Consider the following 23571-nt stretch of genomic DNA (forward strand, 5'->3'; position numbering starts at 1 on the left):
AATATGGGTGTAAATAGGATGACCTGATAGATAGGAAATGAGAAAGAGAGTTTTCCTTCAAAGTATTTCTATTTATCAATAAATTGAGGATGCTTGGCATCATTTTATTTTTGTGTTGTGTGTCTAATAGGTGAGCAAAAAACTAGGATGATAATTTTATTGACTAAAAGCGATTTCACGCCAGCAATACAGGAAGAAGTTGTGTGTTGACTTAGAGAAATAATAAGAAAAATAATGCCTGCCTTTTTCTTGTTTGTTTGTTTTTAATGGCAGCTAACGTACTGGAAGAAGACTCAATGGAGCAGGACATAGAGAGCCCTGTCACTATTCATCAGCCAAAGTTGCCCAAACAAGCTAGAGAGGATCTGCCAAAAAATATAAACAAAGAATGTGCCAAGAGAAAAATCCAGAGGTATGTTAGGAAAGACGGGAAATGCAACGTCCACCATGGGAATGTCAGAGAGACTTACCGTTACTTGACTGACATCTTCACTACCTTAGTCGATCTCAAGTGGAGGTTCAACCTGTTGATTTTTGTCATGGTTTACACTGTGACCTGGCTCTTCTTTGGAATGATCTGGTGGCTAATTGCCTACATGCGAGGAGATATGGATCATATAGGGGACAACACGTGGACCCCATGCGTCAGCAACCTCAATGGGTTTGTCTCAGCCTTTTTATTCTCAATCGAGACAGAAACCACCATTGGGTATGGTTACCGGGTCATCACGGACAAGTGTCCCGAGGGAATTATTCTGCTTTTAGTGCAGTCTGTTTTAGGTTCTATCGTCAACGCTTTCATGGTTGGCTGCATGTTTGTGAAAATATCCCAACCCAAGAAGAGGGCAGAAACCTTGGTTTTTTCTACAAACGCAGTTATTTCCATGCGGGATGGAAAGCTGTGTCTGATGTTCCGAGTAGGAGACCTTAGGAATTCACACATTGTAGAGGCATCAATACGAGCCAAGTTGATCAAATCCAAACAGACAAAGGAGGGGGAATTTATACCACTCAACCAGACAGATATCAACGTAGGTTATTACACAGGGGATGATCGTCTCTTTTTGGTTTCACCACTGATCATCAGCCATGAAATTAACCAGCAGAGTCCTTTCTGGGAGATTTCCAAAGCCCAGTTGCCCAAAGAGGAGCTAGAAATTGTTGTAATCCTAGAAGGAATGGTGGAGGCAACAGGTAACATTTCTTATACTTTGTATAAGGTAAATGCTTTAATTTTAGAAAGGAAAATCAGTGGGTTTGCTTCATGTTAAAGGAATCACTTCAATAGTCATTACATTTGAAAAAGGCATCAGTTATCTGGTTAGCTTCAAAATTAAAAGCATGCGCAGTTTAATTGTCTGTTCCATCTTGCCTAATGGTATTAGTGTTGTTTCTGCTCTGTTCGGAAAATGGGATAGCATTTCTCATTTTCTAAATTTTTCACAGCATGTCACCCAGTTATTTGTCATTCTATTGCAGGAGCAACTCAACCACTAGGACCTTGTGGGATAAAATGATTTAGAAAAAAAATTCAATACAGAACTCTGTTTATGATTAACATGAAAGCACCATAGTTCCTGCTGTTTCCAGTCACACGTGGGTAACTGCAGAATAACTGCCTCACACGTGAAATTCCTAGCCTGTTTGGATCCAGTAGGAAGTGATAATGTGTTCAGTTTTCTCTTTTTCCTTGCTTGTTTGGTTGGTTTTGTTTTAACTTGTAATGTGGGCCTTGTTCCACTTCAGTTCACAAAAGATCTGTCTGGTTTTGTATTTCACTGAGGCCCCCTCCACACTGCAGAAGTGTACAGAATACTTAAATCTGGTCTATATAAATAAGGCATGTTATGTCACCAGAGCCTTGTTGGGAGGCTGTTTGGTCATTACCTACAATTATACAGCAGAACATCAGATATCACTTGACGCGGAGAAAATGGTGCTTGGGGTTCACAGCAAATGGACTAGTAATGTTTCTTCTTTGCATAAAGCCAGAATAGTAGGAAGATGCTTTCTCTAAAACTGCTGTACCTCCCGCAGTTAGAGTGCTGGTATACTTGCTTTAGGAGCTGGAGGACTTTTTTTTCCTGTTAATGACAGAATCAATCTCTGAAGTGAGTAAATATAATCAGTACAAGGGAATGGTGATTATAAAATGAAGAAAAGATGTGCTTGGGGAGGAGGAAACACTGAGTCTAGAAATAGAAGAACCAGATTTGCCATTTTTCCCTGCTATTGTAGCAAAAGCTAGGAAAGTTTGAGGATGGGGATTACACATCTCTGACAGAGGTACAACTTTTCTAACCCTGACTCATGTTTTGCAACTGGAGCCAGGAAATAAAGAGCAGTCTCTTACTAGAACATGTGTGTGTGTTTCACACATCTATTATGTGGTGTCAGAAGAAAACTGCATTTGTCACCATATAATAAACGTGTGAGACAAAAATGGAGCAAAAAAGAAATTGAAAGGAACTTGGCAGAGAATTTGAAGTGGTAAATGCAAAGCTTCCAAATTTTCTAGGAAGTAGGTGGCACTGAAAAGAAATCAAGATGAAATGTTTAGTGTTTCTGATACGTGCAGTAGGCACTGAGGTTTCAAACATCTGCATCACCTTCGGGTGAGACGATGAGGAAATTGCTGTTTGTTTGCTGATATCATTTTGAAATTTCTGAATTGCAACCAAATGAACTCGACATCCCAAAGAGTGATGGATATTTTCAGGTTTACTGAACACCATGTTTTCCAGAAAAATGATTCGCAAGTAGTAGAAGTATAAAAAAACCTCTCGTCAAAAATAGCTAGAAGATCAAAAGACAGTATACTTCTGCAGTGCATCAAATGTCGCTTTGTGTCTTAAGCCTGATCACTCTTCATTGTTTAACCCTCCCTCCCTTATCTCATCTTCACCCCTGCAAACTCACACGGCTCTCTGGGCTCTCCTTTGCTGCCCTGATACTGACCACAGCTTCCACTCAGCCTTTATCAGTCTTTACCGGGGGGGCTACCTCTCAGACTGCCTGGGCTGGCAAGTTCTAAGTTAAAATGCTAGAAGAGTCCATACTAACAAAGAAACTGGGTGCAGTTATTTGAAAACCCGCTGAAGCCATCCAGGTTTAAGGTGTTACCCTGGCACTGGATAGGTAACTACATTTACCATTTTAAGCGGCTCCATTTCGTTCTGTTTGGGTCGGCTGTCTAGCACACAGCTGCATGAGATATGAGGGGAGGGCATCAAATAATGCTGCTTAACTATGGCATCAGAAAGATTAATGTGGTAATTACCAGCACAATTTCTAAAACATGTTTGTGCGTAAGTAGCCACTTGTTCTGTGCTTTGCCCACATGTATTGGGTTATTTTTGCTGAAGGTGCAGTCAGGCCAACTTTCTACCAAAACTAGACATTTTCCCTTTTTTAATTTGCAAATATTTTCCAGTTACATCCTGGCAAACACTAAAAGCAAATTTAAGCCATCATATATTCACTTTTCCTTCTTACACCCAATGTTGAGTGAGAGCAGCAAAAGAAGTTGCTTATAAGTTGATCTCCAGCCCTGGAGAGCAAGCAACACACTACCCATCATACCTGCCAACATTGGTCAAAGTCATGGGATATAAAAACATTAAATCTGAAGCTAAGAAACTGTGACCTCAGCTATAGCAATATCATCATTCAGTATCGTTGCTCATGAGTCAAAACCAAATTGAGATCATTAGCTTATGTTATTCATCAGAAAAGCCACTCCCAAGTTTGACCAGTGGAAACAATCCGCTCTCTATTTTCAGAGCTTCCCCACTCTGACAACATTTATCCCTTTAATGAGAAGTAACACAGTAGAAAATTCTAAGTATAGACATTTGCTATTATTTTTCTTAATTATTGTTATTATTCTGTTTAAAGTTTTACTGAGCAGGTGATATCATTTTATACATATATAATACTCTCCACCTTAAAGGCTCCAAAGGCATGTCTACCTCTAGTATGAAACGCAACTGTTTATGTGGTGTTATGTGAACTCTGCATTGCATGTTAGGACAGGAAATGAAGAATAACGCATCTTATTAAATGAAGTTGAAATAATTAACCAAACTAAAGTTCAGCAGAAAGATCGAACCAAGGACCCCCTAATTCCCCTTGGAAGCATCACCATATCTTTCTGAGATGCAAAAAGAAGTAGGTATGTCTTTACCAAGGCAGATACCAAAATATAAGCTTAGGAAGTATCACTACACCTTGGCTATTCACATTCATTCTACCATGAAGATTACTTTGAGGGCAGAATCTTCAACAAGGCACTTTCAACAAGTCATGAAGTCTGACTACTTCATACAACATCAGCAAAAACTCAAAATAAGTCTGTTCTTTAAAGTGTTTGTTATGGATCCTTCCAATATGCAATTTTCCTTATTTATTTACGACGACATTCAAAAACATCCCTTTGCGTTCAAAGGATAACATTCTTGCAAAGATTTACTCCTGTGGTTTTCCTGATACTGACGCACATCTCTCAAGTGTCCAAAAAAACCCAGTCATGGTGTGAAGTATATTAGGCTGCCATAAAGCAACCGATGAGCCCTCAGGATCGGGGAGCAAAACTCCAACAAAGCATCACTGTATCTGAAGGACACATCTGTTATTTCTGCCTTTTGCAGCCCCCGTTCCATTTCCCACTATGCTAACAGCAGGTAGGAGTGCCAGTGCAATGCAAGGATTGATACTAACTCTGCAAAAACTAAAGTACCATCCACCTTTCATAGGGAAGCTATTTCTGAAGCACTTATGCTTCTTTTAGTGTCAGACTACAGCTGTGGCATTGACAGAATAGCCCCATACCAGCAAAGCTCTGGTCCCACACTTACGCAGCCCTAAAAAGCAGATTCTGGCATCTCTCTGCTCCTTATGGGAGAGCTGTAACGTTAAATGCAAATGAACTAACTGGAAAGAACATGACTAACACGCTGATCTCAGTTCAGCAGTATTTGGTATTTGCCATTCAAAATAGTTGGTTTATATTAAAGTGCCACCACTGCTTTCATATTATTTTCTGGACACCACTTAAGAGATTTGTTAGAGACCAGTTAAGACATTTGTTAGAGTATGCACATTTATAGTAATGGATTTCGAGAAAATGATTTTTTTTCCTTGGATCACCAAAAAAACTTAGGCTCAAAGATCCTGAACCCTGTCTCCCTTGAACAGCAGGCACAAAAGTTTGGATTTGAAGAACTGATTTATATGTTTTAAATTAAAAAAGAATCTACAATTAAGAAGTTTTTGAGATAATTTAATAGCTTCTTCCTAACAATAGGCTTGAAATTTTTAAGCCTTTTTCGCCTAGTGAAATCTATTTTTAAGGGAGGTCTTATCATCATGAGCAAACTAGTCATTTTTAAAAAATAAACAAGATTTCCAAATGTATAATTCTGATCTAGGCAATAAACCAAGACCAAGAAAAGGCAAGTCTTTTAAATTTGGGGAGGTGAAGTGGGAAAGTGAGGTATGTTACAATAGCTAGAGAAACTGAGAGAGAAAGAGAGAAACTCAGAGGGAAGGGTTTACAAAAAAAAAGGAGAGAGAGAAAGAGGAGTATCCTGAACAGCTCACAGCCTTGTTGGTAATGCGATTCCATAAGCAGCCTGGTTCAAATCCCTTCTCTAAACCTGCATTAATTTACAGAAAACTGCATTTTCTAGCACAGCAGAGGAATATGAAGTATTTCAACCTACTTAAGCCAGCAAGACCCTCAAACTTGGTGAAGTTGTATCTGGCCAGTAGGGTGCACTACATGACACGCCGGCAATTCCCTCTGCCTAAAAAGAAAAACATGAAAATTGAAACGGTACTGAGGAAATAAAATGATCTACACATTTATAACTGTCAAAAAATAAGCAACAAAGCTAGACAGATAACTTTAGGTTCATATGGATAATTTCACAAATAAACTTGTAATAGGGTGCATTTATAATTCTGACACACGGGCAGCTTGAGAGCAGTATTTGTGGAATGGTTTATAGATACGTAAACACACTTGCCAGCTTTGGAAAATGTGTGTGGAAAGCAATAAAAAGTTCACATAGATGGTTATTTGTACAGTAAATGATGCTATCGACTAGACAAACATTGTATAAAGCTGTTCCCACTCTTCGATACAGCCCCTTTGACAGACTGATTTATTGTCTTTTTTATTTCTCCCTGATGAATTGCCACATTTATCCCTTATCCTTGCCCAATCCTAACAAGTATCTCCCTTTGATACGTATGTTTGCAGTTCCAACCTTTCAAAACATCTCAGCAGACTTTGCTCTCTCCAAATAAGCCTTGCTCAGGTTTTTCACTAGAATTTTTTACTGCTCTTCAAAGAAGAGATGTTTATGCTCTCAAATTGCTTCTTAAGGGGATGTAGATGAAAGGAAAAAAGGAACCAGGATTTCTCACACCAAAGTGTTTCTGCAAGGCAACTGGTGAAAGTAGGTTTGATTGTTGTGCGATGGGAATGTGACCAACGTACATTGACTGAAATGCAGTTTAAACAGGGTTAAGAATAAATGGCTTCTGCTCTAAGCTAGATCATCTTCATTTCAGGAATGGTCAGAATACAATGGCTCTCCAGTCTTTAGTTTTTCTTTCTTTCTTTTTTAGGAGTTTTAACCTCTCTTGATGCTAAGTGCTAGACTTAGACATCTCGGTTCACCTTCTCATATATCCCCATTTCCCTGGTGCTTGCCAGCAACCCCTTTCACTTATGTTCCTTGCCCACATTTTCATTTTGTTAATTCTGACAAAACGTTTCATTGTTATTAATTCTAACACAGAATATTAGGGATGTTAGCACGAGTGATTGCAGTCGTGAGCTGCAGTTCTGAATACCGGCAAAGAAAGGCACTCCAATTTCATTGTGATGTTTCTTTCAGGAAGATTTCTCTACAGGTAGAAAAGATTAGTCTATTTGGTGAAGGAGACTGTAAGGCTTAAATGAGGCAATTACAATTTCACAATAGTTAAAACAATATGCAAAATGGCAAGAAGTCAGGGAGCAAAGTTCATGAGAAAAGAGATATGTTGATTATGAGTATTTCAACCAAAATTTGGTGAGAGAGTCTATATCACTTTCAGGGACAGCAGGAAAAAGGGATTACACATTTTGTTTAACAGTTTCATTCTCTGAATAGTGCTGTGCTATACCAACATGTTACTGAGTGATAATAGCCTATTGTCCATCTTTTGTACCTTTCTCACCAATTATTTGCTCAGCTTTTCACAATTACAGCGGCTCCCTCAACTGTAAATGTTCAGATATAGTATCAGATTCAGGCAGTAACTCATATGTTAAAAAATAAGATTCCTAAAAAACAGATTTGAGACCCCTCTGTATTAAAAAACACTTCCTTATAGCGAATTAGATATTAAATAATTCTGATCTGAACACAAATCAAACTTGCAGAAGAAGAGCTTCATTTTGCACACCTTGCAAACTGTATTAGGTCACTCTGGGTAGAGAGAAAGGGCAGTTTCCAGTTCCTTGCACACTCCTGTAGCCCCCCACTGTCAGCGTTGCTCCTTTCCTAGCACAGTGGCAAGCAGAGAGATGGTCTTTGCTCACCACTCCTTCTCGCCCGTGAGCCTACACATGTTATCCCTTGCAGCGCTCATGATCTCCACAGCCAGAGGAATGACAGGATCACAAAGTTGTGCTTTAACACTGCTGCTGTTTCCCTAGCAGAAGGGCGCAACGGGAAGCTCTGCTGGCACCCTCCTCCTTGACCAGCCCAGACCTCACGGGCCACCACCGCCAGACTCCCCCTAAAACCCTGTGGTGCCAGACTCTTAACAAACACCGTTGCCTCCAGCATAGCTTCAAGCAACTCTGTTTTCCAGAAGTTTTAGCACAGAAGCAAGGCACCTGTGAAGGTGATACTGCGGAGTCCTTGGGACTCCAGACCCAGCTCCAGACACCGAGGAATGACTGTTTATTACTGGATGGACCAAGAAAGTAGAGGCTGAGCTGCGCTGAACAGTGTTTTTGTCCCCTGTGCCCACACAGTCTCCATCACAAAGATCTCCACTTTGCAAAACCAAAGGGATGATTCTCTGCAAAGGGCACAGCAGCATTATCCAAGTCAAAAGGTTCCCTAGGCAGAATTAGCTCACTGAACGTTTGTCACCTGCTTAAAAAGTGGAGACATGATTTCTGAGCCCTTCTGAGAAGTGCTTCAGGACAATGAAGTGCCTTTTACATTTCTGAGCACTTTCAAAGACAACGGCTATTAACCTGAGCATGCTCAGTTTGTCCACTTGGTCTTGGAACGGTGTAAATGAAGGGTCAGCACTGAAACAGCTGATTTGAAAAAGGAAAAATAAAGCTATCATTTCTAATTTTAGACTTGCGCTTTTGGTCAGCTGAGGTTGTTACCAACCTGGAGGCGAAGCCTGCTGAGCACCTGCAACGAAATCCCAGGCACACACTGATTTGAGTCAGGGCAGTGTCTCACCCCTAGAACTTTTGCCAAAATGAACTGATTCTTTCATGTTGATTACCTTGTTCTCTCATGTTTGATCTCTAGATATGAAGCAAACTTAACTAGCCTGCAGTTCAAAACTGTGGGAAATATTTTTGGCAAACTGTTCTCGCCCTTATTTCTAAAAGATCATGTCACTTCTTCCCTTGGTGCTTATTTACTTCCAGATGTAACATTGCTTCCTCCTATTTTGTCTCACTGAATTGTAATGAAGGATAAACATGTTACGTTACACTCCTTGATAACAGTAAGACCTCTCTGAAGTTACAAATATTTACGTCGGTTTCTAATGAATGTAAGCAGATAGATTATTCGCCTTCAGCAGAAAGTTTTCACAAAATTGAATAGAGCAGTAACTGTAAAGTCAAAAGTGACCTAAAAGATTGAAGAACGAGCAAGCAAAGCTGTTAAGTAAGCCAGAAATTCAAAAGCAACATTTGACAGATTAAAAAGAACAAGGCTATGGACAGGAGCTAACCCCCCTGGCTACATAAAGTACATGAAAAAGACAAGGACGACTTACGAGTATATGCTTGCTATCCTAGAAAGCTGCGGCCAGCACTAAAAACTCCCGTTATGGCATAGCTTCGGGGTTTCTTGACAAAAAAGTCCTCAAGGGGTTCCAGCAAAAACAAATCACAAAGAATTGCAGTGGTCTCAGTGGTCTCAACCATGGCATTTCAAGGAAAATCAAACACAGGTTCGGACTCACTGATGTGCTCTGTCTGTTTTTCACCACCCTGACTAGCTGAGCTCTAGTTTACCCATGTAGCCAAAGGGGGTTCAGAAAGCTGCTCATTTGTGTCACTGAAGAGGAGCAAACTAACACCATGCTGGTGAGTCTGAGCCTGAGTCCAAGCAGCAGTATAGGCACCGATTACAGCGTACACACATGGACTGCTTATACTGAGCAGCCACACATTTCTCAGGACTCCCACCTGCAATTCGTAGCAGCATTAATCTGTGCTGCACACCCGGAGAGGGGCTGGCCTGCTTTTTTCACTAAGTGAGGAGGACAATCCAGAGCTTCAACGTGAGATTACGCTACCAAATAGCCATTTCCAATGCGACATGCTCTCAGTTTACAAGTCAGATTAATTTAACAAGTCATTTAATGTCAGGTGCTAATGTCCCAGTAAGTCATGCTGAACATCTATAGTTTAGCATTACGAAGTTGATTTTGATATAAAAAACATTTCCTCCTGTAACAAACTGTATAATTGCCAAGCAACCCAGATCTCATTTTTCTGGTTGTACTCCACTCCTCACTCCTCCAAACCTGCTGTATTGGCAGAAGAGATGGAAAGAGAGAGGATCTTCTGGGAATTATGAGCCAGCCGCTGTGACAAGAAATGCGAAAGGCACAAAGAGCTCGTGTGATCTGCCTTGTGCTCTTGCTCACTCACTCTTTCACCTCCATTCCTGCCATTCCCAAGAGAATTAGAGAAAAAAATGAGTCAGGAAGCTTTCCAAGATTTCTGTTCTTCCTGGTTTTGACAATTTTCATTTGTTGGGATTTCTGTGGAATGGAGCAAAACTTCTGTTTAAAAAATAGGGGTTTAATAAATATAGAATTGTTGAATTTGAGATATTCCACTCTTACAACTTATCCAAATAAAAAAAAACTCAAATTAAAGAAACATTCAAAACATGAAAACAAAGCAAAAATAAAAGAAATCAACAAAAACAGATTTTCAGTGGTTATCAGAAAACTGTTTGAGATTTCTGAGGAATGACAAAATTTTATTTAGAAAACCAATTCAGAAGGAATATTTGGATCAGCTCCACTGACTTCTCAGAAATAAATAGTGGGAAAGGTAACACACACTCTAGGGGATTTCCTGGCCTGCAAAGGATGACAGGCTCCTCCCAGCATTTTAATTTTACAAAGCCATGAGCTGCACAAATAGCTTCCCCAGACAGAACTGATCAGGATTTGACCTCACACCCTGAGCACTAGAGGAGAGCAATGTCGTACAGTCAGGTCAGTGTGAATGCAGGCCACTATCATAGCAAGGGAAGGGGAAAGGGCAGCCAAGACATCCGCTTCAGGACAGTTCATGGCACCGGCTAAGGCTAATAGGGGAGCCAAAGCCCCAGGGATTTGTCACTGAATCCATAGCTGTTACTCAATGGAGTTGGAAGAGGCCAGCATGTCCCTGATATCACCAAAGTGACAGTGAGAATAAAAGGGGAAAAAGACAAGATGAGGAAGGAAGCTGGCAAGCACCACTGCCTACCTCTGCCCTTAGGTACAGCCTTCCCGAGAAGATGAATGGGCTCGGGTTCACACGTACAATGGACATTGCTGCCCACGCTAAATTCATTGGAGTAAAATGAGTAAAAGTCTCTGCAAACACAGTCCTAAGCAATTCATTAAACTACTACTCTTAGCACAAGCTATTAAACAAGTGAATGGTACACACCAAAATAAGTCCGTATGGCAAATAAGGCCGGCTGCATCTTGGGCTGTGTTAGTAAAAGTCTACCCAGCAGCTTGAGGCAAGTGACTGTTCCTCTCTGTTTACCACTTGTGAGGCCACCTCCTGTGTGCTGTGTCCAGTTCAAGGCTCCCCAGTACAAGACGGACATGAACTTACTGGAGCAAGTCCAGCAGGGCCACCAAGATGATCAGGGGCTGGAGCACAGGACATGCACTAGGAGAGGAGGAGGGAGCTGGGACTGTTCAGCCTGGAGAAGAGACATTGCAGGGGAATCTTATTCCTATGTGAACCTACCTAATGGGAGATCACAGAGAAGATGGAGGCAGGTGACAGGACAAGAGGCAACACATGCAAGTCGCAATGCAGGTAATTCTGAATAGACACCAGAAAAAACCTTTTTTTTTTACCATAAAGCTGGTAAGACCCTGAAACAGGGGCCCAGGGGGATAGCGGAATCACCATCCCTGGAAAGATCCATAACTTGACTGCATAAACCCTGAGCAACTCAAGCTGTTTGGCTGTGCTTTGTGCAGTGGGTAGGGCGAGATGACTCCATAGATCCCTTCCAGCCTAAATCATTCTGTGATTATAAAATTCAAAAAAGCTGGCTCCTTTTAGTATTTTACAGCTGTGAAGAATTGAATGGCTTTGAAAAATGAATAGCCCAGCTAACAGTTTGCATTGTTCTCCCATATCACCATTTAAGAAATTGTGTTTTATACACTTGAAAGCTATTTTGTGGCCACCATTGAACCACTGGCGGCAGAACTGGACAAGGAGCATGAGTTCTTTGTTGTGGGCAGGTAGGCAGCCTGTGCAAGCAAGCTTTGCTCCAGGAGGTCTGATGGAAGAGGAAGTCTTAAACTCGTAAGGCTGCACTCCATCAGATAACTAGTCTTTGATGAGTGATACAAAGATTGCACTAACTCACAGCATTCCCTACAGTTGAGGTGGGCATCCAACGCTGCTATGATTGACTGCTTCTCTCTCCATTGGACAGGCTTTGTGTGATTCAAGCTGCCACACAAAATCTAACTACAAGCAATTACTCAATTATTGTTATTATCATCATTGTTGACGTCACCATCATCGCCACTACCGGTAGCCTTGTATCCAGCAACAGAGTCAAGATGTTTAAGATTTGTCTTTGGGGGAGCCCTAAGGCACATCAGGGTTGACAACTTTTATTCCACATTTCTGACTGATGCAGACTAATGTGAACTGAAGAGACAGGGGCTTACCACCAGAGGAGAAAAATCAATCTGGCTGTGGCAGAGCTGCCAGGCACCACCATAACAAAAAAGACTTATGACTCAGCCACTCCAATTAAATTGTGCTGGCACTTTTTTAACCAGCCATTAGGTTCAATTATTTTCACCCTTGCGTAAGAAGTATTAATTTATTACACTTAGATCTCCAGGATGGGAAAATCCCCCTTCCCTTTTCATAATCTTCGGATTCTTTTTCCATTAGTCTCTTTTTACAGTGAGAAGACAACAAATGAGCTACTTTTTCAGATAATAAGTGCAGCAATGAGTTTCTAACTGCCAATAGCACCATGACAGATGCCGTGAAAAAGTGTAGAAGAGTCCAAAGCCAAAGGTTTCGAGTCAATCAAGGATTCTTGTCCGGCCAAAAATTTGCTTCAAAGACAGTAGCCACATCTACACAGCTGTGAAGTGGAGGAGGTTTAGCTTTGCAGTCTGAGGAAAATGCCCTTCTCCTGCCACAAGTCAAGGGCAGGCTCTCTTGGGAAGACAGAGGCCAGCAGCTGCCTTCACAACACAGCGGCCCCACAGCTTGCCAGCACCTGACTAATCAAGTTTGGTGCTTTACGAGTGATTAATCTGGCCTCATGTTGTGCTCCCTTATTGCAGCAACTCAAGCCTTTCCAGAGCATTTTTGCAGAGTATTCATTTTAGAAATACTGGCTGTAAGTACCATGACGCTTGTGTGTCAAGACCACAGCAAAGCGGTCACTCGCAGCACTTCCACCACGATCTGCGGTGTGGGGCAGGGCAGGAAGGGGAGCCGACACCAAGAGCGAGGGGTTGACCTCAGCTCAAGGGAGGCATCGCAGCAGCTGGTGCAGAATGAGCACAAGCCCACCCTTCACAACTTCTCCAACTATTCCCCTGAAGAACAACACTGGTCTGTTCCCCTTTCCAATTTTACAATTAAATTGTTTTTTTTTTTCTTTCTGTAGCAAAGAATAATGAGGCAAAGATCTAAGTCCTTTCAACGGACAAATATTTCAAAATAGATCCAGTACTCATTTTTCAACTTACAGATGAATTAGAAACAGTTGAATGAAAGTTGCCTGTCTGTGCTCCAGAACAGCTTATTCTGTAACTGTGCTCAAACTCCTCTTTAAGACTCTCCCCTCAGGGCTTGAACACAACTAAAACAGGGTTTTAAAACCCTGTTAAATTAGTCAAGATCCAGGGTTTAAGACATAAAACATGAACCTTAACCTTGTTACATCCGCCTGCCTTTACCCTCCAAAGGGATATAAAATACTGTTCAAGTATTCAAAAGCCATCAGTGATAGAAATCCAGCCCAGAAACACCCCCTACCAATGTGTATCAAATGTGTAATACACAACTTTTACTTTGAGCCCAATCCAAAGCTCTCCCAAACCTGTGGAGTAGGTCTCAGTCTCTGGTGGCCTGTGAATTAAGACCCTAAAGGAATAAATCGAGCTGTGCAATGCCTGTCAGCTCCCTAATGGTCTCAGTGAAGAAGCAATTAAGACTCTAATTAAAAGGTAGATGGAAGATAAATGTTTATAATCTAGATAAAGTACTCATACTGGAAGTTTTGTCTATTAAAAGGGGACTTCATGACATTTGAGGAGACTCCATACCTATGGGAGGAACGGTGGTATCAGGCAGGGTAACTTTCCCTCAGGCACGCTGAAGCAGTCTTGAAGTCGCTCTATTCTCTGCAGCCACTGTTCCTTCTGCGTACAGATGGAACAAGCCGTTCCACAAAGACAGCCCCAACAAATGTTGAATATTTCATCATACAAACTGTTCACAGCAAATACAAACACTGCTATGTACAAAAATGCTCAGTGCATGAAAATACACCTTACTCTATCTCCCTTTCTTATGTACCCAATTCACTGCCTCCTACCACGCTTTCCATCTGTCATATGTGGTTTAGTGCATAATCTGTTACAAAGAAAGGAACTGAGAGCCAAAATTTCACCAGGTATAGCAGGTCCACTACAAATATGTGCTAATGATTTCATTTAAAAGATAACAGAACTAGAGCAGAGAGCTAGGGACTCTTGTAAACTCTTGATCTCAAGGCTGATCCTCTTTATGGGAGCCAAGACAGAGATCAGATCTCTCTCGAAACTCTTTTCATTACACTGTGTAAATACCACATCAAGCAGATCAGAAGAACACTGAAAACAAAAAAATTAAAATACCTTCAGGAGGTATTTCCCCTGGAAATTTTTTCCAGATTAAGCCCTTCTCCTTTCAGAAGCAAGGAGGTTTCTTGAGCATGAAAACCTGTTTATAATATGAGGTCTGGACATCACTGTTCTGGCATTGCCATGTTCCCCTCCTCCTCATTTTTTTATATTCTCACTTCTTTTTAGGAGGACCTAATAGGCAGACAATCTTAATATTTCAAAGTAGTCTTCTGAAGGACCCAGCAGCCCAACGTGTGATGCTGAAAAGACAGCGGCCAAGTTTTACTGATGTCTACAAAGCAACTAAAACAAAATGCACAGAAAGCAATAAATAATCATAGTAATTTCTATCCAGCAACTCATACAGCATCTTCCATCTCATGACTGCAGAACAGCCAGGGCATGATAGGTTAGTGCTGTGAGTCTCCCATTCCCACGTTCTTCAACCAGTTTTGATTTCCAGCTTCATGCGATGCCCACTGTGACATAGAAACCCATGTAGAGGGAACATAAAATGACCACATTCATTTTTGGGGGTCCAAAACAGTAATGTAAATCTCCAGTGATGCAATATCAGCAGCCAAGCTAAAAGTGAAAAATTATAGGCTCATTTGCACCTAGATGGAAGGGGATTTGTGTGACTGAGGAAGACTGGTATAAGGAATTGCAACAAAGTGGAGGGATGGCTCATGGCACTAGAGAGGCATTTAGGCATAGGGTTGGAGCGATGTCTAACTTATGGCAATACCACATCTTATACATTAGTATGGGTAAAGTGTATATATGTGTGTGTCTGTGTATAAAACAGCTGGATGAAAATATATACAAAATATTTATGTTAAGTCATGGTGTCTGTCCCTGAGGATCTGAGAGAGCTTCTCAACTAAACTGGCTTCTGGTCTGAGTTGTTTCTTCTGCCATCTCAGCAATTATTTATGCTAAGCTTACCTCAGAGCCCAGAAATTTGGAAAAATGAAGACAGAGCACAAAGTAAAATCTAAAACCCAAATTAATAAATATCCAATGCACTTTGCACTGAATATGAACCGCTGCTTTGAGTGTGTGATAGAAATGTGAGATTGTTCAGCGCGTTGGTGCCAAAGCACCCAGCTCACAGGACGGCTGCACTGTGGTCACACAAAGGCTGATGGCTTCAGACCTGAGAGGAGGGAGCCTGGGGAGCCGAGCAAGGCAGAATGTAGCCATCCCAACAGGAGAATAGAAGCTCAAATTGTCATCCTCTCCAAGGCAAGCTTTCTAGGTCTGGTTTGCAGACCTATTCAACAGTCTATTCAACAGATACTGAGAGTGACGCTACCCAATTTTTATGGATACCTTCTATGTCAGGCAGCCAGGCACTCCTCTCTCTCCTCACAGCCCGGACCCTCAAGCAGCACACTGCATTTCCCCCCAGGCACCTGGGAGCATGTAAGGACACAAAAAAAATGTGCACTGTCCTGCAAGGATACAGGAGATATCACACCTGTGGGACCCCCTGGAGGTCCACGCAGTTCTGAGGCAGCTGGAGTCTGCCCCTGAGTAGCACCCTTCAGCCTCATTTCCCAAAAAAAGCCAGCACAGGGCTACCACTGGCCATTGGGAAAGCAGTACACTTCAGCCAGATACCTTTCAGGTAAAAACAGCACGGTACAGAATGCCTTATCTTCACTATTCCAGCTATGCAGGACTTGAGAAGATAAGGAAAAATCAATTTTAAAGCAATTGAATATTTAATTTGAGGAGGGACATAACTTACTTAAATGGACAAAACACATAACATACCTGTAGGTTGTTTAAACAAAAGGAGAAGAAAATAGCACTGAGCAGGAACAGATGTACTGGCAGAAGATTAGCACTCTGAACAATTGCTGCTGTGAAAGCAAAAAACATGCGGGTTGGCCCATAAATCCATACTGGCATATGTGTTATAATGTCTTTATCATGAGACCCTGTAGCATCACACTACAACTGAATGATGAAGACATGCTGATACAAAGACAATATTCCAAGCAGGTGGTGATAATATACAGCAACTGTATTTTCCATATATGTCATGTAATTACAGTAAGCTCAGTCTAGAAAAATCTTGTAAAAGTAATATATGTACTGGGGTAGTACCCTACTGTCCTCCAGACTGTAAATTCTTGAACTTTCACTATCATAAGTCTGAAGGCCTGGTGCTAAAGGGACTCTGAAAACAGTTGAAATCTGCCAGGGAAGAAACATAATTTTCTCAATGAATTTTTAACCACAGATTGTTAAAAAACACTGAGTTCGTAAGATTGCAATAAATACCAGGGAAAGTGCTTGGGCAGAGGCCACTCAAATATACCATGTAAATCCCAGGCAAAGTGACAAATGAGTAACGAGGTCCTCTAACTCATTTTGTGGATATGGCACTTACATATGTGGGAAGAAAGGCTAGAGAAAAGTAGAGGAATTGATACAAATCAAAATATACTTGCTAACGCAGAACATCTTGTGGCCTCGGAGGCTGGGTTACACAGCAGTTGGTTGTCACCCTGGGTATAGTTCAGGGTCAATTAGCTCCTCCACTGCAAACTCAGAGACCAATAATTGTGCTAAGAAAGAAAATAGCTACTTTCTACAACCCAGCACAGATTATGTTTTATCTTATTTTTGTACCAGTTTGAAAGTTGTACAGGTTTGTCAAGGAGGAGAAAAGGAAATTTGCTTGTGGAGAAGTTTTGTTTACAGCACAAAACCATTTTGTGAGTAAAATACAGTGTTTTGAACAGTATTGCTATGGGCTGCTACCCAGAGGGCACTTGTTTATATTAAAATTCTGAGACCCTAAGATGAAGCAGTTGCCAGTGTGTGTGAGAACACTCCGAGTTCACGGAAAACAACAGAAAGATTCCTATTGCATTGAGTCAGGTCTAACCACAACATCACCAGGGCTTATTACATTTGCATAATCACTACAATGAGATTTTATTGCATCCAGACCATAAGATATTACACTAAATCTATCTCAGATGCTGAATTTATTAGGTTTTCAGTGCAGGTTTTCTACTTCCTCCCCTCTTTCTCAGATTAGATTAATTGAAAGCAAGACCATTTGATTAAGAAAAAAAAAGGTACCATGTGAGCAATACTTCAAGCCTAAATATGAATACTTCAAGCTCTAAATTTGAACTCCAAAATTGTGCACAATGGAAGCTCCTTGCTTCCATATTGGAATAAGATGTGAGGGGGGGGGAAATGCTCAGATCCAAGTCTTTTGGCTTCGGGTTGGCCCCACAGAGAGCAACCAGGAACAGGCCCAGTGAAGAAGCCATGCTCCAAAAACAAGACGTCTTCAGTGGGCAGCGAAGAGAGGAGCAGAGGGCCTGAAGCTTTAGAGGTGAAACCTGCTTCAGAACAAGAACAGACCTTGCAGCATCAGCCAGTGCCCAGCAGCTGCAGCTCACAGGCAGCAGTACGCTTGCCCAGCGATGCCACCTCTGCCCTCCAGCTGCTCTCCCGGCACTGGGCTGCCTGCAGTGGTGCCAGCTTTGGGCACTGCTGCACGTTGAGTACATGCCTTAAGCCAAGGCATAAATTAAGGGGCTGTTTGCACACACCAAGGCAACAGCCTCTCTAAGGCTGCTAGGCTGCAGCCTCAGAGGCCAGTTTGAGACCCCCAAATGACTCAAAGCCCGAGAACCCTGGAAGGGGCGAGTTATCCATGCACTGTCCCCCTGAAAAAATGGGAACAGCATCACGCAACCTTGAGCTAGGACTCAGGTCGGCCCAACAAGAATGAAACAGACCTTATGAACGCATCAGAAAATAGATCCCTGGGCTGCTGCATTACAGACAGACAGGCAGACACTGGCGTGACCCAGATGAGAGAGCAATTCCCTCTCACCTCTGACTCTGCCTCTTTGTTTCTATATCCGAAAAAGTGAGCACACGGTTCCCCTAGACTTCAACTGTACAATTCAGTAACAACTTAGACTCATTTTATAGGCAATTTGCATGGATGTGAACAATTACAGAGAAAGCACATCAACAGAGAATCAAGTTCTGCATCTAATGTTGGTAATGCACTTAATAATAACAACCCCACTTTCCTGGAAGAGAACATTAAACCTGTTCAAAATACAGTATTTTTTCCAAATGATAGTATTTCTTCCCTCCTACATCATATCTACCTTAATCATCTGACTCCCACATAACTGGCTCGACTTCAATGACAGTCTCCTCTACTTATTTAAAAGTCATGTTATTTCCACTGCCATCAAAAAGGCATGATTTTCAAGTGAAGTTATTAAGTTTCCAATACAAGGAACAGTGCGTGGGTGCTACTGAAGTAGACTCTCAGGAATGGAAAAGAGATTCCCTTCCTTCTAAGAGAGGATTGGGTCTTCCTTCTCTCTGGGGCCAGGAGACACCTTTATTTTTTACGATGTTTTGGCTCTCCCCAAAGAAGTGAAGCCCGTGTCCTACTGTCAGCCCAGTGATCTAACCCTGGCTCCCTCAGAAAGAAACCGGAGCTCTTTCCCCTGCGTGTTCTTCATGGCGCTGGATGAACAGAAAAATACCCGGTTATTTTAACTAGCTTGCTTATGTCGAAAGTCTTCTAGCCAAAACATTAAAGATGATGGGCAGTTTATGAACTCAGCTTTCTCCTGGAGGCTCCGTAAGACCATCCCATCTACCTATCTGCAAACCAGAGTCCAAGTGAACCTGATCCATAAAGCTAAGAGCAATTAGGTCTGACTCACAGTTTTGATTCCCATCCCACTGCTAAGGCCCTCGTATGGGACACAGGAGAGCAATTTTGGACTGCTTTCTGAGAAAGTGCAGGTGAAAAAAAGCTCTTCAGTTCTGACCTACAGCTTTTCACCTCAAGCTTTGTATCTGTGCTGACAGCATCATGGACTTCAATCAACTTCACTGAGTTTCAACTAGTTTTATATCAGCCCCCATGTGTAAGTATGGACTTTGTCAAGTGACACCAGTTTGTTAATTTTGTGACACTGATCTGAACTGAGAGCTGAGAGATTAATCTCAAATCAATTCTGTGGTTTGTGAGAGTTTCAGCTTCTTTTCCACACAGCTCTCTCAGCAGCCGTCAAATCACTACAGGTCTTCATTTGCTGAATCCGACCTCCCTGAAGTTTCACTTCATTAGCTGCCCCTTTCACGAGATCTTTCAACTCTGTTCAGTCCTCTGAATTCAGCAGCAGGAGTAGATGGAGGGATGTTCCAGCTGCTACAGTAAGAAAGGTTTATAAAACTGTATTATGCAGCACCTACACTATTAATGAATTAAATCCTCCAGGTTCAGTCTTAAAACACTGCCATTGTTTCGAAACCTGTCAGAGCCCCTTAATCAAATTACAGCCTTCATTCAGCTCAAGATTATACCTGATGGTGTGTCAGTCTGACATACAGGCATCTGTCATTCTCTGACAAGGAGAGAAAGAGAAAAGAATAGACAAAAGGAAAAAGTAAAGAAAGTTTTGTCTTCCCCACTGCCCTCACTTAAGGCAGATCTGCCACACAGAGGCCAGATTTACATTCAACTCAGATTTACCTGAGTTGATCACCTCGAAATGCTGAATTGTACAACCGGTAACAGGAGTGTTACCAACACCAGGACCAGAATGGCTCAGGACACAGAAAATGCATGCGCATCCATGCTGAACACGTGAAACTTGCTCTGTTCTTGTAGCCCACATTGATGTGCACAGTTCAAAACTTCTCCAGCCATTGTTATTCACATTCTAGGTTGTGTTCTGGTGCTGACAACCTACAGGTACAGCCTGAGAGTTACGCCTCTCCATGTTGCCATAAAACACTGAGATTTAGGACTAACATTTTTTGGAATAAAAACATCTTTCTCAAGTTCTCCATGACACATTGTGAAGCTGTACTAACCTACAAGGCAGAAGGGGCATGTCTGCTTCTATGCCAACCACTTTTCTACAGCTTCCGTTTTCCATCACATGGGCTGGATGCTAACGGTGCTGCTCCTGCATGGCAGTCCTTCAGGGAAGTGCAGCATGGGAGTGGGTCAGCAGCAGTCTTTGGGTTAGCCTAGAGATTTTGTCCCCTCTGGAGTGTCAATGCCTAATGCAAAACTAAGAATCAGCGCTCAACCCCACCTGCTTAGATGGTCATGACCCCTGAGGGCTTGTCCCACTGAGCCATCCACTCTGCTCATGGGTGGCCCAGCTGATCGACCCTCTGCTTCCTCACACTTGGAACAATAAGAACAGAAAAGGAAAATTCAGACCTGCCTTTTTGCCTTGTCCCCAGCAGCTCATGTACCCTGGGGAAAAAGAAAAGATGCTCTTGACCACTCAAGTTGCTATTCTGTATTTTAGATTTCTCAGTGTTATATCCTTTCCCACAGCCCCTTCCTGACTGCCTCAAGAAACAACACTCCTTTTGTAAATGACGCTTTTCCCAGGAAGAAGTGTTCCCTGTTGGTCTCATTACTGTCTACCCAGGGAGCTCCTTTTTGTCCCATTCTCAGACAGATCCCTGCTGCTGCAGTGTCTAAAGACTTTATGCAGAACAACTGAAATGTATCAGAAGTGGTCCATAGCCTCCCTGCATCAGGAGAAGTGTGTGTCAAATGTGATGGCTGGTTCTTTTTTATCTTTGATCCATGCTATTCTGTGTTTGTATTAAAAAGACAAGGTCCAAAATGCCTGTCTGGCACTTCAGATGAAAATTACTGAGTTTAATTATCATTGGAGTTTATTTCTCAGTCTCTTGTCTCTGTAAAAACAGAAAAGTTCCGTTTTGACCATCCTTACCCAAGATGGAAAGCGTTCACAGTTATTCTCATCTCAGGTAATGAGCATCTTGAATATAAGCACAGGTTTTTATTCTTGCTATAGAGATCAAACGACAGATAAGATGTGTCCCCGGAAGTGCTTCAGCATTTGGCATGGATTGGACACATGGTTTTATGCCCTGCTAAACTGCATTGCGTTGTCCAGGTAGGAGATGAAGAAGGATTATTTAGGCCCTAAGTCAGTCCATTTGCCTGAAATGGAGGAGAACCACCAGCTGTGCTAAGACCTGTCCACATCTCTGGTTTTGGACTAATTCCAACAAGATCATTCCTTCAACTAAAAAACAGCAAAAATAACCTCAAGCTCTTGTGTGGAAAACAACCAGTCTGAATCGGAGGAGCAGGGAGCCTCTCTAGACTCTTGGATGATGACAGAATTAAGCAGCAGAAAGTTTCAACTATTGCTATATGATGGCACCAAGTTGTAACAATGACCAGTCTGATTGCCTATTCACTGCTGTTTCCTTTTTTAGATGCCCTGCTCATGTTGGTTTACCGTGGGCTTGTATTCTCATCAGAAGGGTGAGGCACACAGAGAGTGGGGCTCGGGGCTCTCTCCACGCAGTCAGTCCCTCTTTCAGTGTCTCTCCCTGGCTTGAAGTCAGACTGACTTAAGATGGCAGACTAAAACTGGCCAGCTAAAGTTGTTACTGCTCCCTGCCAGCCTCCTCCTCTTTTTGACAAACGTTATCACAGTTGGTGCTCTTTTAATAGACACCATCACTGCTGCACCCTGTGGTTTTCCAAGGTACCTACAAAAACCTTCCAAAACCCCTGGTTCGGATCATGTAAGTATGGAGTTAGTCAGTGGGTGCATTGCAGGATTGGGGTAGATGGTGCAACCCACAGCACTAGCCTTTAGTTTAGACTCCCCTTTGAGAGCACAGTGGATATGTCAGTGCCCCCCTGGGTCAGCATCCCCTCTCAGGTCCCAGAGCAGCCGGTGCCTAACCCGGCGCAGGGTGCACTGACCACAGTCACGTGCCAGTAGGCGTATCTCGCACAAAAAAGGGAATTGGCTTTTTAGTCAGCACAGCTGAGGAAACAAGTTGCAAGGAATCATTTATCCCTTACCATTTTGCACGTCTTCTTCCAAGTATGCAGTCAAAAGTAGCAGGGACCCACATCTACTGATTGGGTGGAGGAGCGGTGGCAATGCAAAACACCACTTGGAGTCTTTCAATGCCCTTCCAGTCTTGGGAATATTTGCTCTATCAGTAGCTTGTAAAATTACTTTTGCTGTCAGCCTACAGCCCTAAAGCAGACTCAGAATCGGGGTGTATGGTTACACCTCTCATCCCGTTTCTTCCCCAGAAGTCTTTGCTCCAGAGATATCAGGGCTCATGGAAGATCCCTTCTGGCTGACCCGTATTGCCCGGCAGTTCCCTGGGACAGGGGAAAACCTCCAGCGACAGAAGGAGACTGCTTTAGTGCTCTTTTGCACCATTGAAGCAGTACAATGTAGCATTAGCACATTGAAAGATCTAGTCCATTAACTTTTAAAATTAGCTTATCAAGGGAGATGGCAGCACTTGTGGGAAAACAACACGTTCAAAGCTTCTTGCAAATCCAGACTGTCCTCCTCTAAAGCATCATACCTCATCAGTTATACTTGTAGCTTGCTTTCTTGAATATGACAGTGTAAAAAGGCTGCAAAGTGAATTTTCTTCTGCAGCTGCCATCTTAATCTCCATCTTTCCCCTGTTAGCAACAGAGCCGCGAGCTACAGCATTATTCAGGAGTTTTGCAGTGTCAGGGCTCTGATTGTGCTCCTTCCTTTGAGATATTTGTTCACAGCAATTTAGTTCAAGGTACACCAATAACCCAAATAGCAGCAGGCCAGCCTGATCTGGCTTGAACGTGGCACTGTACATAGTGGAAAGCTGTTGTGGTATTGTTGCTAGGTATTGCAGAATGAAGCTGAATTATACCTTTTAGATATGAATAACCCAAGTCATGACATCCTCATTACCTTAGGCTGATTTCCTTTGAATGAGTTCTTTTGTTGTCACTCCATATGTATTACCACACTTGGATTCAGAAACATTTGTGGGATTCAGCATTCACACAAAAAATTGGAGAAATTCCCGAAAGCTAAGGGACCTCATTCCTATAGAGACTTTTGCAACCCACTTTCATCCAGACTTAAACCGCTCCCTTCCGAAAGCCAAGAAATGCAGCAAGAAGATACTTTTGCCTTTTGTGAATCTTGGATTGGGCCATCACCTTGTCATTGGCTTTGGACCCATCAGCTGGCTGGTTGAAAGCCTGTAGAAATGGGATCACTGGTTGGCCCAAAAGGCACACATCACAGCTAGAGCAGTCAGTTCACGACAGGACCGTATCATATTTCTCTTTCTCATTAT

At 42.3% G+C, this 23571-nt stretch overlaps 1 protein-coding gene across 1 annotated transcript in view; it reads left to right on the forward strand.

Moving 5' to 3' along the window:
• Positions 1-266: 266 nt before the first annotated feature.
• Positions 267-23571, forward strand: part of KCNJ6 (potassium inwardly-rectifying channel, subfamily J, member 6) — a 40349-nt gene continuing 17044 nt past the window's right edge. The window contains exon 1 of the mRNA XM_009585119.1: positions 267-1194. Coding sequence (XP_009583414.1) covers positions 267-1194 — 928 coding nt within the window. The remainder of the gene's footprint in view (positions 1195-23571) is intronic.

This window comes from Fulmarus glacialis, unplaced genomic scaffold, assembly GCF_000690835.1.
Source record: "Fulmarus glacialis isolate BGI_N327 unplaced genomic scaffold, ASM69083v1 scaffold11179, whole genome shotgun sequence".
NCBI classification, from domain to species: domain Eukaryota; kingdom Metazoa; phylum Chordata; class Aves; order Procellariiformes; family Procellariidae; genus Fulmarus; species Fulmarus glacialis.